General features: G+C 36.1%; 1 protein-coding gene across 13 annotated transcripts in view; it reads right to left on the reverse strand.

Moving 5' to 3' along the window:
- The window catches only part of EXOC6 (exocyst complex component 6), a 224,396-nt gene that overhangs the window by 32,503 nt on the left and 178,627 nt on the right, over positions 1–13,266 (reverse strand). For 11 of the 13 annotated variants that reach the window (XM_077878373.1, XM_077878370.1, XM_077878372.1 and 8 more), the window contains 2 exons: positions 7,180–7,253; positions 6,265–6,348 (listed from right to left, as the gene is read on the reverse strand). In XM_077878373.1, the coding sequence (XP_077734499.1) occupies positions 6,265–6,348; positions 7,180–7,253 (158 nt within the window). The remainder of the gene's footprint in view (positions 1–6,264; positions 6,349–7,179; positions 7,254–13,266) is intronic. The other 2 variants (XM_077878374.1, XM_077878375.1) reach the window with 1 other exon arrangement.

Genomic DNA, 13,266 nt, shown 5'->3' on the forward strand with positions numbered 1-13,266 from the left:
CATGTTAGCACAATTTGTAACAGTAAAATTGGAATCAACTCATATGTCTTTTCAATAATAAAATGTATAAATTATGGTATATTTGTATAACGGCAGACTACACAGCAAAGGGAATGAAGAACCACAACTACATATAACATGGATAAATTTCATAGACGTAATTGAACTAAAGAAGGCAGACAGGTTGAATTTATCTGTGGTGTTAGAGGTTGTGACAGTGGTTATCCTTTGAGAGGGAGGAGGGGGATGACTGAAAGAACAGTAAGGGGTAGAATCTCTTCTGAAGTACCTACTGGTCAAGTTTTCTTTCTTGATCTGGGTATTACAGAGATGAATTTATTTTGTGAAAGCCAACAATAGTACACTTAAGAATTCTGTGAATGTATGTTATACTTCAATAAAACATCTATTTGAAAAGTGCTATGAGATCCAAATATATTTTCCATAATTCAAATTCTCTCTCAAACTCTCTACACATAGTACAGAGGAAGGATCAAAGTCAAATACTTGAAAATGAGATCTGGGGCACCTGTCTGGCTTGGTTGGTAGAGCATTTAACTCTTGATCTCAGGGCTGTGAGTTCAAGCCCCACACTGGGCATGGAGCCTACTTTAAACAAACAAACAAACAAACAAAGAAACAAAAACAAAACATGATCTATCCTAGATGGGGAAAGGAATATTATGAGGTCATTTTCATGGCACAGGATTCTAACAGGAAAGAAAAAAATGGTATACCTAACTCATATCTAGGTTAATAGGAACTGCATATTTGATTTTCTTCTAAGGCTTTAGACTATATATTCCCAGGTTTTTCAAAGGCTCTCCCTATGACGAGGTATCTGATCCATCACTAGAGTTGGAATTCCATGTGCTCTCCAATTGTGTTGAAATCACCGTGCAATACTCGAGGTACAATCTTAACAGGCCCAAAGCACAGTGTCTAACCCAAATACCACCCTTACATGAATGCAGTCTAAGAATTCCTAGCAAACTGTTAGTTCATTTGGAGGTTAACTAAACTGCCAGATCTTTTTCATATTATAAGTCAGATTTTCTACATCTTGTAATTTTTCAAATTAAATTTAAAAATATTAAATACAGGAAGTGCCTGACTGGCTCAGTTAGAAGAGCATACCACTCTTGATCCCAGGGTCGTGAGTTTGAGCCCCATGATGGGTGTAGAAATTACTAAAAAAAAAAAAAAAAAAAAGTAAATACAGCATTTAATATTTTCCTCGTTAAATTTTTTTTTTTTAAAGATTTTATTTATTTATTCATGATAGTCACACAGAGAGAGACAGAGAGGCAGAGACACAGGCAAAAGGAGAAGCAGGCTCCATGCACCGGGAGCCCGACGTGGGATTCGATCCCGGGTCTCCAGGATCGTGCCCCGGGCCAAAGGCAGGCGCCAAACCGCTGCGCCACCCAGGGATCCCCTCGTTAAAATTTTTAAAAAGATTTTATTTGACAGAGCACAAGCAAGGGAGAACAGCAGGCTGAGGGAGAGGGAGAAGCAAGCTCCTCACTGAGCAAGGAGGCCTATGCGGGGCTTGATTCCAAGACCCTGAGAGATCATGACCTGAGCTGAAGGCAGATGCTTAACTGAGCAACCCGGGCACCCCTTCCTGGTAAATTTAATCTTGTTGGCTTTCACTTATCACTTAAGCCTACAAAGGGCATATTGACCCTGTAGGTAACTCTCTTAGCTTTGCATCATCTATATATATAATTTATATTTCTTCTATGTATTTATTATCCAAATCATTATTTTAAAAGTATGCTGATCCCAAACTATCAAAGATAGACATCTAGAAGGTGATGCCAGAGTCTTGAAGCATTTCCCAAAGTATGTTTCATGTAATACAACCCAAAATGAGTGAGGGAGGTGTTTTGTGATGAGTTTGGGAAATGCTGGGTTTACTACAGCATTTCTCTCCTCACAATTATAATACACGTGTTAAGTCTCTAAGAGGGAATTAGAGTATAAAGTGTTTCCCAAACTTGGCTGACCTAGAAACGCCTTTAAAGAAATCTTTTCTCATCATGAGAAATCAGTATTCCTGAAAAGACTCTGAGGAATACTGCTCTGGGGTAATAATGATACAACAGCCAACTTCTTTGGGCAAATGATTCTTTTATTTTTATTTATTTATCTTTTTAAAGTAGGCTCCAAGTCCAATGTGAGGTTTGAACTCATGACCCTGAGATTAAGAGTTACATGCTCTACCAACTAAGCTAGCCAGTTATCCCAAGAGATTGATTTATAAAAAGCTTCAAATCCACCTAAATGCATTATCATTCAATCTACCTAAACTTCTTCATATTGTCAAAAGATTATCAAGATATTGTTGAATGTAGCAATGATATATCTTATTAGTCTAACTTACCACAAAGTGAAAAAGAATCAGGTAAAGAGACTTTATAGTATTAGGATTAGTAAACCATGGATACTCAATCTACTTTGAAAATTATGTTCAGTAAAAGCTATAAAGGTGAGATATATATTTGGAAGTTTCCCACAAAATTGGCTACATCTTAAACATTTTGGTCATTAAAAACTAATCTTCAGTTATATGAAAACTAAAATTCAGTGTTATGGCCAGCTCATTTTCTGGTGATATTTAGTAAAGTATTTCTGTGTATTAAGAATGAATGACAGGGGTACGTGGGTGGCTCAGGTGGTTAAGCATCTGCCTTCGGCTCAGGTTATGATCCTGGGGTCCTGGGATAGAGGCCCTGCTGAGCAGGGAGCTTGCTTCTCCCTCTCCTTCTCCCTCTGCCTGCCACCCTCCCCTCTTCTGCTCTCTCTCAAATAAATAAATACAATCTTAAAAAAAAAAAAAAAGAAGGAGAGAGAGAGAAGAATGAGTTATAGGGGCACCAACCTGGCTGAGTCATACAGCATTTGACTCTTGATCTTGGGGTCATGAGTTCAAGCTCAATGTTGGGCATAAGCTTACTTAAATAAGTTATAAAAAATTATCACTGAATTCTGTATACTATTAAAAAGCATTTTTTTATAAAAAGCATTTTAATAAAAATAGTTTGACATTTTTAAGGTTTTCATACCTGAAAATTTTCATACCTTCAAAAGAATTTTACATATTCATCTGAAACCCATCTGAAAGGTTATATTTAACAAAATAGATGGTCTTTGTAAAAGAAAATATTTTTTAAGTATACCAAAGTCTTTCAGGTAATTAATTTTAGAACTGGCAGTAGGAGGATGATAGGGTTTACTTATCTAAAAAAAAGTTTATACACACAAATCATATTAAAACAGCACATTTAAAACTGATTGAGACAGTATATTCATATAATGCAATACTAGTACCACTAGTCCTCTTCACTGTCTATGGGGTAGAAGACCTCAAGATATTGTTGAGATAACTGGCTTCCATTAGCAAGCATGTGATTGGCAGGATGATAAAGTCTTTTCACTCACAGGTCAGCTATTTCCTTTTCTTTAAAAGAGGGCAATTCTGATGATCCATCTTTTAGCTACAGTCTCTCATTGAGTCCCAATTCTCTTGCCTTCAGCTTTGATATGGTTCTAACTTTCCTCTTGTATCAGCTCATACTTGTCATCAAGTCCTCTATTCAGAACAGCAAATATCAGGAGTTTGACCTCAGGGCAAAGTCCGGGTGGGCAGGTAAAATTTGACCACTGGACCTACTTCCTAATCTTTCATACCCAGCAATTCATGAAGCAGTATCAAATTCAAACTAAAAAACAGAAGCATGACCCCTTATAAGTACTATGAAAAGGGCTCTTTTGCCTTTCTAAGTATACTTGAAAAGAACTGTCAGCCACCTTATTAAGACAGAAATGGATCACAGACTAGAAAAAAAGAAGAAAAAGTGCAGAAACCGTAAATAAAAGTGTTAGCACCCTATGTTTGGTGATACAGTACTTCGTATAAAAATAGTAAAATAATATTCTATGAAATACCTTTATAAAGTCAGGAACATTAACACACCAACTGAAACTTTAAGGCATCTTTATTTAAATAACACTGATATCTGATACAAAAAACTTCTATCACCTCATATGATACTTTAAAGACTGATTTTATTTTTAGTCAATCCCCATACTTGGCATTTCACCACTTAACTGTTTATAAATTGAGAAACAAATGTATGTGAAAAATAATTATCTTTGTCAAGTTATTAAACCCAAGCCTCTAAAATCATAAAATTCAAGTGTGTCTCAGTGGCCCAGCAGCTAATGACAAAAATTAGTTGCATCTTCTTGTTTCAGAATGCAAAAGTACAAAAAGAGTATGATTAAATTTTAACACTAATTAGGAAAAACTTTTAAGCCTCTTTAAAAAACTAGAATAATTAATACATTAAAAATTAACTTATTAAAATTTATCCACATGCACTGAATACTAAATACCATACTTTAAAACTGTGTTTTACATTAAGTAGGTATTTCTACATAAATCTTTAATAGCTCTACATGTGTTGTAATAGATTTCAGAATTGTAAAGGTTTCTAAAAGATTATTTTGTATTCACTTTAAAGTTTCTTAAAAAATTACATTGATGTGGGAATGCCAACCAGGATTTAAAACCTGTAAGTGCACATACATGAAAAGTAAATTCAACAAAAAAGACTTGTTTATTAATATTTGTAAGTGTGTCTTAGTAACAATTCCCTAGTGAGGGAATGCTTTACATATGCTTGTAAAGAGGCCTTCTTTGGTGTCAAATGATGATTGTCTTTGAAGGAAGATAGTACCTAGAATCAGAGTTTTAATCTGCATTGAACTAACCACCTATTTGAACAAATCAAAGAACAGAATCTTTCCCCACAGAATGTGGTCCTATTCACAATCTTACAGCGTGATTGTTAATACCATACAAATTCACACAAAAGAGAAAATATCACATAATAAATTTCAAATTTTCTAAGAACAGATTATTTGTATATAATGGGAGATATCCTCAAATTACACACTTGGCTTGGAGAACATATTCATGTCCCTGTAACAGGGAAACTTATAAGTGGCTATAACCTAATTGAAAGATGAACATACAACCAAGCCTGTTTCCAGTCTGCTAAAGGACTCCATTTTCTGTATTAGATCTGTATTAGATCATCTTGTTTAGGGCAATAAGATCATCTTGTTTAGGGCAATAAGACCACAACAGAGAGAGCTCCTTCTAAAGCAAATAGATCTTCCTTCAATAGAAAGAACATCTTCTGGTAAGCTGGAATAAAAGTTCAGAGTCCACGTTCTTGATTTTCTACTATCTTCTCCAATTTAGTTAAGGGTAAACAGAAATAAATATTAATATATTTTATATGTTCAGTGCTTTACAGGTAAAAAACAGGAGACAGGAGTAATTTTTTCAGTTTCCTTCTAAACTTGACTTGAAAGTATATATACCATTTATATCCACATGACTCACTGTCCATAAGTACTTCTACCCAGTTCATAGGGGTTTTGTTTCTCTAAAAGAGTTTTAAGCTCCACAAGAACAAAACGCTCTTACATTACTTTGGTGTCTGTTTCAACTACATTACTCCCTTCCAAATAATCAGTAATTAGTAGTTCATACATATGTATAGAAAACTGGTTTGGAATTAAAGCAAAAACAGCTATATTCTCAAACATTTACTGAAATCAGAACTCCTTAATTACTCAAATCGGTCCTGCTCTAAATATCACCGTGTAGTCTATTTACATCAACAGTAGAGCCCCATCTTCATCATCTCCATCCCCAAAGGGGATGGGACCATTAATAGACTAATACTACAGTGGCTTTGTTTTTTTCTTAAGATTTTATTTTTAGGTAATCTCTATACCCAATGTGAAACTCGAACTCACAACCTGGAGATCAAGCGTCACATTGGCTCTTTGTTCTCTCTAGCCAATGCTCTCACATTGGCTTTGTTCTAATTCCATCTCCATTTGGTTCTTGCCAAGGGCAGCAGCCATCCTGTTGTTAGTTCTGTACCCCTGAGTCCTCTACCTTGGACCTACCCCTCCTCCATATTCTTGTGCCTCCCAACTCTATTAAATTTCTTAATTCCAGGCTAAGAAAGAAAAAGGAGGAGGAAAGAAGAAATGAATAAGAAGGAAAAACATATGGGGGAGATAGAAAAAGGGTACAAAGTAAATAAAGAAAATGACAATACAGTAGCGATGTCAAAGAGTAGTAAATTGATTAGGAGATTAAAAAATTATCATTATTTGCTACTCTACTTAAACTTACATGACCAGAAAAGAATTATATAAATGTATAATTACCTTTTTAAAAGTAGTTTGGTCCGGGCAGCCCAGGTGGCTCAGTGGTTTAGCACCACCTTCAGCCCAGTGCCTGATCCTGGAGACCTAGGATCGAGTCCCATGTCAGGCTCCCTGCATGGAGCCTGCTTTTCCCTCTGCCTGTGTCTCTGCACCTCTCTCTCTCTCTCCCTGTGTGTGTCTCTCATGAATAAATAAATAAAATCTTAAAAAAAATAAAAGTAGTTTGGTCCTTTTTTATGGAAGCATACAGAAAATTTATTTTATTTTTTAAGATTTTATTTATTTATTTGACACAGAGAGAGAACACACACACACAAGCGAGGGGAGCAGCAGGAAGAAGGAGAGGGAGAAGCAGGTTCCCAGCTGAGCACGGAGCCTGATGTGGGGCTCCATCCCAGGACCCCAGGATCATGACCCGAGCTGAAGGCAGGTACCCAATCGACTGAGCCACCCAGGCACCCCCAGAAAATTTATTAAAAAAGCATTCTTTACCACAATTTTAAGCAAGGGGCTCCTTTCTAGGTTGTAATAATTTACTTTTAACTTGGGTCCTGACATTAATTATACCAACAAATTTTTATATAGGACCATGAAATCATTAAGAAATAACTCAAACTAAAAAAAAAAATAAAAAGAAAAAGAAAGAACTCAAACTTCAAGTGTCATTAAACCAAAGTAAAAAGTTAGTCACATAGTTAGCAGGTAATGAATAAGTTAAATATTTACTGATGAGAGTGCTGCATGAGTCTGAGACACCAAATAGAGATACAAGTTCAGAGGGAAAGGCCAAACATATGGTTATCAAAGAAGCACTTTTGAAAGATTGTTTCAAGACAAACAAGCATTCCTATAGGATTAAAAAAAAAAGGCAAACAGTAGAAGGCAAAAAATGAGAACTACATTATTACATCTTACTTGTCTGAGGTCAATGAATGCTAGCTGTAGGGTATCCCCCTGGAATCCTGGCACAGGCTCAGAGCTGGCAAACACTGTAAGAAAAAAAAAACAAAACACAAGAATAAAAACAAGACTGCAAAATATACAAGGATTTAACCACTAAATTAATTTCTACTCATTACAAATGTATTATATTTACATGTAACCATTTCAAATGAAGACTATTTATGAGCTTCAATTTCCACTACTGAGAATGTTCTCCACACCCATTACCACAAGTATTTTAATAATTTTAAACTTCTAATCTACCATTTAATCACTGTAATCCTTAATTACAATAAATTTAGAATGGTTATTCCACAAAAAGTTCAAGAGTAGTAATATACTTCAATCAAGAAAAGTTTTCTGACTCTATTTAGCCTTAGGTGAATGATTATAGAAACATTTTGAAACTATACCAATTCCATGGCTGTCAACATATTTCAAAACTTCTCCTTTGTTACAGAACATGCTTATGAAAATCCTACCTCTAGCTAAAAGCTATAATGGGCAGACACATAAAAAGTCAGTGTTACATGCAGACAAAGGTTCTAAGTAGCAGAATGAGGGTGATGCAAGAATGTCTGTTCATGTCAAACTTCTAATAATTTTTTTCCACAAAGGAATCCTGCCTTTTGAAAAACTAAAATATTTTAAGATTGAAAAATATATCAAAAGATTTTTTTCCTTTTTTCTTTTTTTAAAAGATTATTTATTTTAGAGAGAGGGGAAAGGGCAGAGGAAGAGGGAGAGAGAAATTCTAAGCAGACTCCATGCTGATTGCAGAGCCCAGCACCAGATGGATCTCACAACCCAGAGATCACTACCTGAACTGAAAGCAAGAGTTAGACACTTAACTGACCATACCACCCAGGTGCCCCTCAAAAGATTTCTTCAATAATTTTTTGTACATAAAATATTTTAATACTAGTACCTAGCTTGTTTAGTTAAGTTGAAGATAATTCCACTATTAGTTATTTTGAAGACAAAAGACCTATCATTTTACATGCAAGCTTCTCTGATAAAAGTCAGAATGTCTGTAAGCATTCTCCCTCTCCATTGATATCTGAGTTTTTCTACAAAACATTACAGATTTTCCACTTAAGAATTTATCTAAGTGAGTATTTTAGAAACCATTTAAATTTGCCACATAGGGGCTCCTGAGTGGATCAGTCAGTTAAGCGTCTGCCTTCAGGGGGATTGAGCTGCTCAGCAGTGAGTCTGCTTCTCCTTCTCGCGCTGTGTGCTCGCTCTGCCTCTCTCTCTCTCTCTCAAATAAATAAATAAATCTTAAAAAAAATAAAAAAAGAATTAGGGCACCTGAGTGGCTCAGTGGTTGAGCGTTTGCCTTTGGTTCAGGGTGTGGTCCCAGGGTCCCGGGATCGAGTTCCGCATGAGGCTCCCCAGAGGGAGCCTGCTTCTCCCTCTGCTTATGTCTCTGCCTCTCTCTGTGTGTCTCATGAATAAATAGATAAACAAATAAAATATTAAAAAATATTTTTGTTATTTCAAGAAATATATATTAGGGTACTTATTTAAGATTTTTTTTTAAAGATTTTATTTATTTATTCATGATAGTCACACAGAGAGAGACAGAGAGGCAGAGACACAGGCAGAGGGAGAAGCAGGCTCCATGCTGGGAGCCCGATGTGGGATTCGATCCTGGGTCTCCAGGATCGCGCCCCGGGCCAAAGGCAGGCGCCAAACCGCTGCGCCACCCAGGGATCCCCTTATTTAAGATTTTATTCATTCATTAGAGAGAGCATGCAAGAAGGGGGAGTGGTAGAGGAAGAGGGAGAAGCAGGCTTTCTGCTGAGCAGGGAGCCCAACATGGGGCTCAATCCCAGAACCCTGGGTTCATGAACTGAGCTGAAGGCAGACACTTAACCGACTGAGCCACCCAGGTGGCCCTATTTTTTAAATTTTAAAAAAGATTTTATTTATTTGTTTGATAGAGCAAGAGAGCACAAGCAGAGGGAGCAGCAAAGAGAGAGGCAGACTCCCCACTGGGCAGGGAGCATACCATGGGGCTCAATCCCAGGATCCTGGGATCATGACCTGAGCCGAAGGCAGACATTTAGCCAACTGAGCCACCTAGGAGCCCCAACAAAAATAATTCTTAAGTTTAGTGCATTATATGTGAAATACAGTCTAGAAAGACTCAATCATATATTTAAATACATGAAAGTTTAGCACAGCTTGATTTATCTGGCATTTTTAGGGAATAAAGATGTCAAAAGTTTTTGTTGTTGCTGTTGTTTTAGGATAATGTTAATTTTATTTATTTATTTATTTATTTAAAAAGATTTTATTTATTTATTCATGAAAGACACAGGCAGAGACATAGGTAGAGGGAGAAGCAGGCTCCATGCAGGGAGCCTGATGCGGGACCCGATCCCAAGACCCCAGGATCATGCCCTGAGCCAAAGGCAGATGTTCAACCACTGAGCCACCCAGGTGTCCCAAGATAATGTTAATTTTTCAAATCTTAAGCATTTTTGATAGAATTTTAAACTGTAACATAATACTTCCTTTGTTTTTTTAACTTTGAGCATTCTAAATATTATTTCTTTCTAAATATTATTTAAATGTTTCTTAATTCTCTGGATTACTGTTAAGAATGCTTTTATTCTATACAATATAATAAGTTCTGAAAGCTGCCATATTATTAAGGTCCCTTTTTTTTTTACATTAATTAGTTCAGAAAGCTGTGTTGAGTTCTTGTGTCTAGCTCATAATTTTTCTGCCTTCTCTCTTGCAGTTTTTTTTAAAAGATTTTATTTATTTATTCATGAGACACACAGAGAGAGAGGTAGAGACACAGGCAGAGAGAAACAGGCTCCCTGCAAGGAACCTGATACAGGACTCGATTCCAGGACCCTGGGATCACAACCCAAGCCAAAGGCAGATGCTCAACCGCTCAGCCACCCAGGCATCCTTCTCTTGCAGTTTTAATATAAATTCTTACTCCCTGCTCTCTCTTCATCTTATTAATATGCTGCCTTTAATAGTCTTGAGCTGGCCAGCCAGCTAACTGACCACTAGAATTGTGTCTAAAGAGCAAATACAGAATGAGCAAGAGCCTCTCCTACAAATAAGGTGAATGTATTTTATATATGCTTTTGAGTATATGCTCTTTTCAAGTAGGAATAACCTTTTTGTTACTCGGAGGTATACCATTTTTTTCCTTTACTTCTTGGTTTTCTGCTATATACTGCATACATAGTTATGGCCACTAGGTGACTACGCTTACTTTTCTCAGGCCCCCTTTTCTAGAAAACTAAGATTTATTGAGCAAATCTACCCATAACTTTTCATTATTTAGTATAATTCACTCACATGATTGTCTTTTCATACGATGAAAAGTGGCATCCTTTCATATTGTGGTGATCCCATCACCCCCAACCATGTCCCAATCCCAAATAACTGAGTTATCTTTCTCTAGTATCATCAGGTCTTAATTGAAACATAATAAGCAAAATTCTAATAACCTGTTGTAAGTGAAGGTAGACAGCCCGGCATATTGTTGGCTTTCTTGGCCCCAGTCTCAGGCCACTGTTTCCAAGTAACAGTTAACCATGAATCCCTAGTGGTCTCCAACCAAGGTTATAAATGCCGGCTCAGCTTGTATTATCTCCACATATACACATCTATACACAGAAAATAAATACTTCCTCTAACACAGGGGGACTTACACACTTACTTTATACATCAGGCATAAAATGAAGCTCAATTTCGATTACACTTGCAATCATTATTTACTTTATCTCCCAGAATTTTTTCTGCACTGAAAATCATCTTTCATTTTCTTTTCTCTCAGTTCCTGTTTAATGTACTATAGTTTAAGCTCCATTACTTGGGATTAAACCATGGAGCTTAGTGTCAAAATTATGAGTTTCATAAATTTATATGGCACTTTATAGTTTACAAAGCAGTTTCTCACACACCACCTACTTTGATCATCACAATAACTTATTTTAATAAATAGGACATGGAGATGATGGGTCATAAAATCTTGTGTCTAGAAGAGACACTCTTTGAAATACCTCCACCAGTCCCCTGAAAACTTGGCTTAAAAGTCACTTAGTCCTTCATCTTATAGATTAGAAGAATTAAAAGTGAAATAACTTGTCCAGGATCATATAGTTAATTCAGATCTCCTAGCATTCACGCAGTTAACCTAGAATCTGATTATTTAGTCTCTTACCTTTTATCTTATCTCTCACAAGAACCTAACCAATATGGAAGTACAATTCACTCATTTATAGTTCCTAGAGCTTTTTCTCAATTTCTTTTTAGGGAAAGGAGACAATTTAGCAATCTGATAATCATCTGGTACAGAGGACATTTCTAATTATATACTATCCAATTTGTTCAAGAGCTTCATATTTTTTCCTACTTCTTTAAAACCAAAATTCAGTCAATCCTGTTGTTCCTATCTTCTGAAACATCTTCAGCCTGAATCTGTCTCTACCTTTGTTCAAACTATTATCATTTCTTGCTTGGATGATAACACACAGTCCTATCTGGTCTCCCTGCTTCCTCTCCATCCACTACTCCTAATGTGATTTATGTAAGATGTATATGTAGTTTGTGCGACATCATAGTTTAACATCTTTCAGTGGTTCCTATCACCTTCCCAATAAAGCAAGACAAATAAGGTCCTTCATAATCTGGTCTTTACCAGTCTCTCTAGTCTCATCTCTTACCACTTCCCTAAAGGCACCTTAAACACTTTCCGTATCAAACTACCTGTATTTGCTTGCATAAACCACAATCTCTTTCCACAGTATCTGCTATCCTTCTTACCTGGAGCAGCCTTTCTCCTCTTCTTTTCCATCAGATAACTCTTACTTATCTTTCCATTCAATCATCACCTTCCGTGGAAGACTTACATTATCCTGTGGGCTGGGTGAGTCTTCCTCTGTATTCTCACTACAATTTCCAGTGCACAGGCTAACTATACCACCCATTCTGCTATCTTATAATTGTTTATCTCTGTGTCTTCCCACCTGACCATGAACTCCCTGAGGGTAGAAAATATATTTTCACTTCTACATCCCTATCACCTAGCAAAATGCCTGAGATATAGTCAACAAAAGTTTCTTAAATAAATGCAAGGAAAATTGAACAAATGAACAAAGAAATTCTAAAAGGATGCTATCCAGTCCTGGTTATTGATATATTATGTAGTTTGCTGAATAGATCATGAATAGAGTTGTCCAACAGAACTTTATGCAATAACAGAAATGTTCCCATCTCCAGTGAACTGAATTTTTAGTTAATTTAATACCCACACATGGCTTAATGCACTGTAAAGCTAGAACATACTATGTATATATATTGTATTTATTTCAAAATAACTGAGGATGGCTGAGAATATTCCTAATGTTTTCATCAATTAAAACTAAACTGTGAGTTCTTCCACTAAACAAGAAGCTTGTGAGAAGTAGAGATCATTTCTTTTACCTCTATATAATCCATGTTTGGTGTATAGGAAATATTCAGCAAATAATGTTGAATGAACGAATAATAATACAAATCATTAATTTCTATTAATATTGTCTAATGGTTTCAATAATTCTGGAGATATTGTTCAACCTTTGAAGTTTTAAAGAAATGAATACTAATTTGGGGGATGCCTTTAAGTACTGTCTCCAGATTCCCTCTTGGCTCATCTAGGTCTTTATTTTTTATATGATTTGTCATATTTGGGGTTTCTGTGTTTTTTCTCTAGATTATCTTTAAAAAAAAAAAGATTGTATTTATTTATTGGAGACAGAGAGAAAACATGAGTGGTGGAAGGAGGGGCAGAGGGAGAGAGAGAAGTACTCTCTCTGCTGAACAGGGAGCCTGAATTGGGGCTCCATCCTGGGACCCTGAGATCATGACCTGAGCCAAAGGCAGACACTTAACCAATTGAGCCACCAGGTTACCCCTCTTAGGTCATCTTTTTATTATTTTTATTTAATAATGCCTACTCCCTATTACGATATCTATTTCTTTGTCATTTAACCATGTCAGGAAGTATATTTTTTAAAAACACACATTGATCCTGGTCTTTCT

The sequence above is a fragment of the Canis aureus genome, chromosome 29, assembly GCF_053574225.1.
Source record: "Canis aureus isolate CA01 chromosome 29, VMU_Caureus_v.1.0, whole genome shotgun sequence".
Classification (NCBI taxonomy): Eukaryota; Metazoa; Chordata; class Mammalia; order Carnivora; family Canidae; genus Canis; species Canis aureus.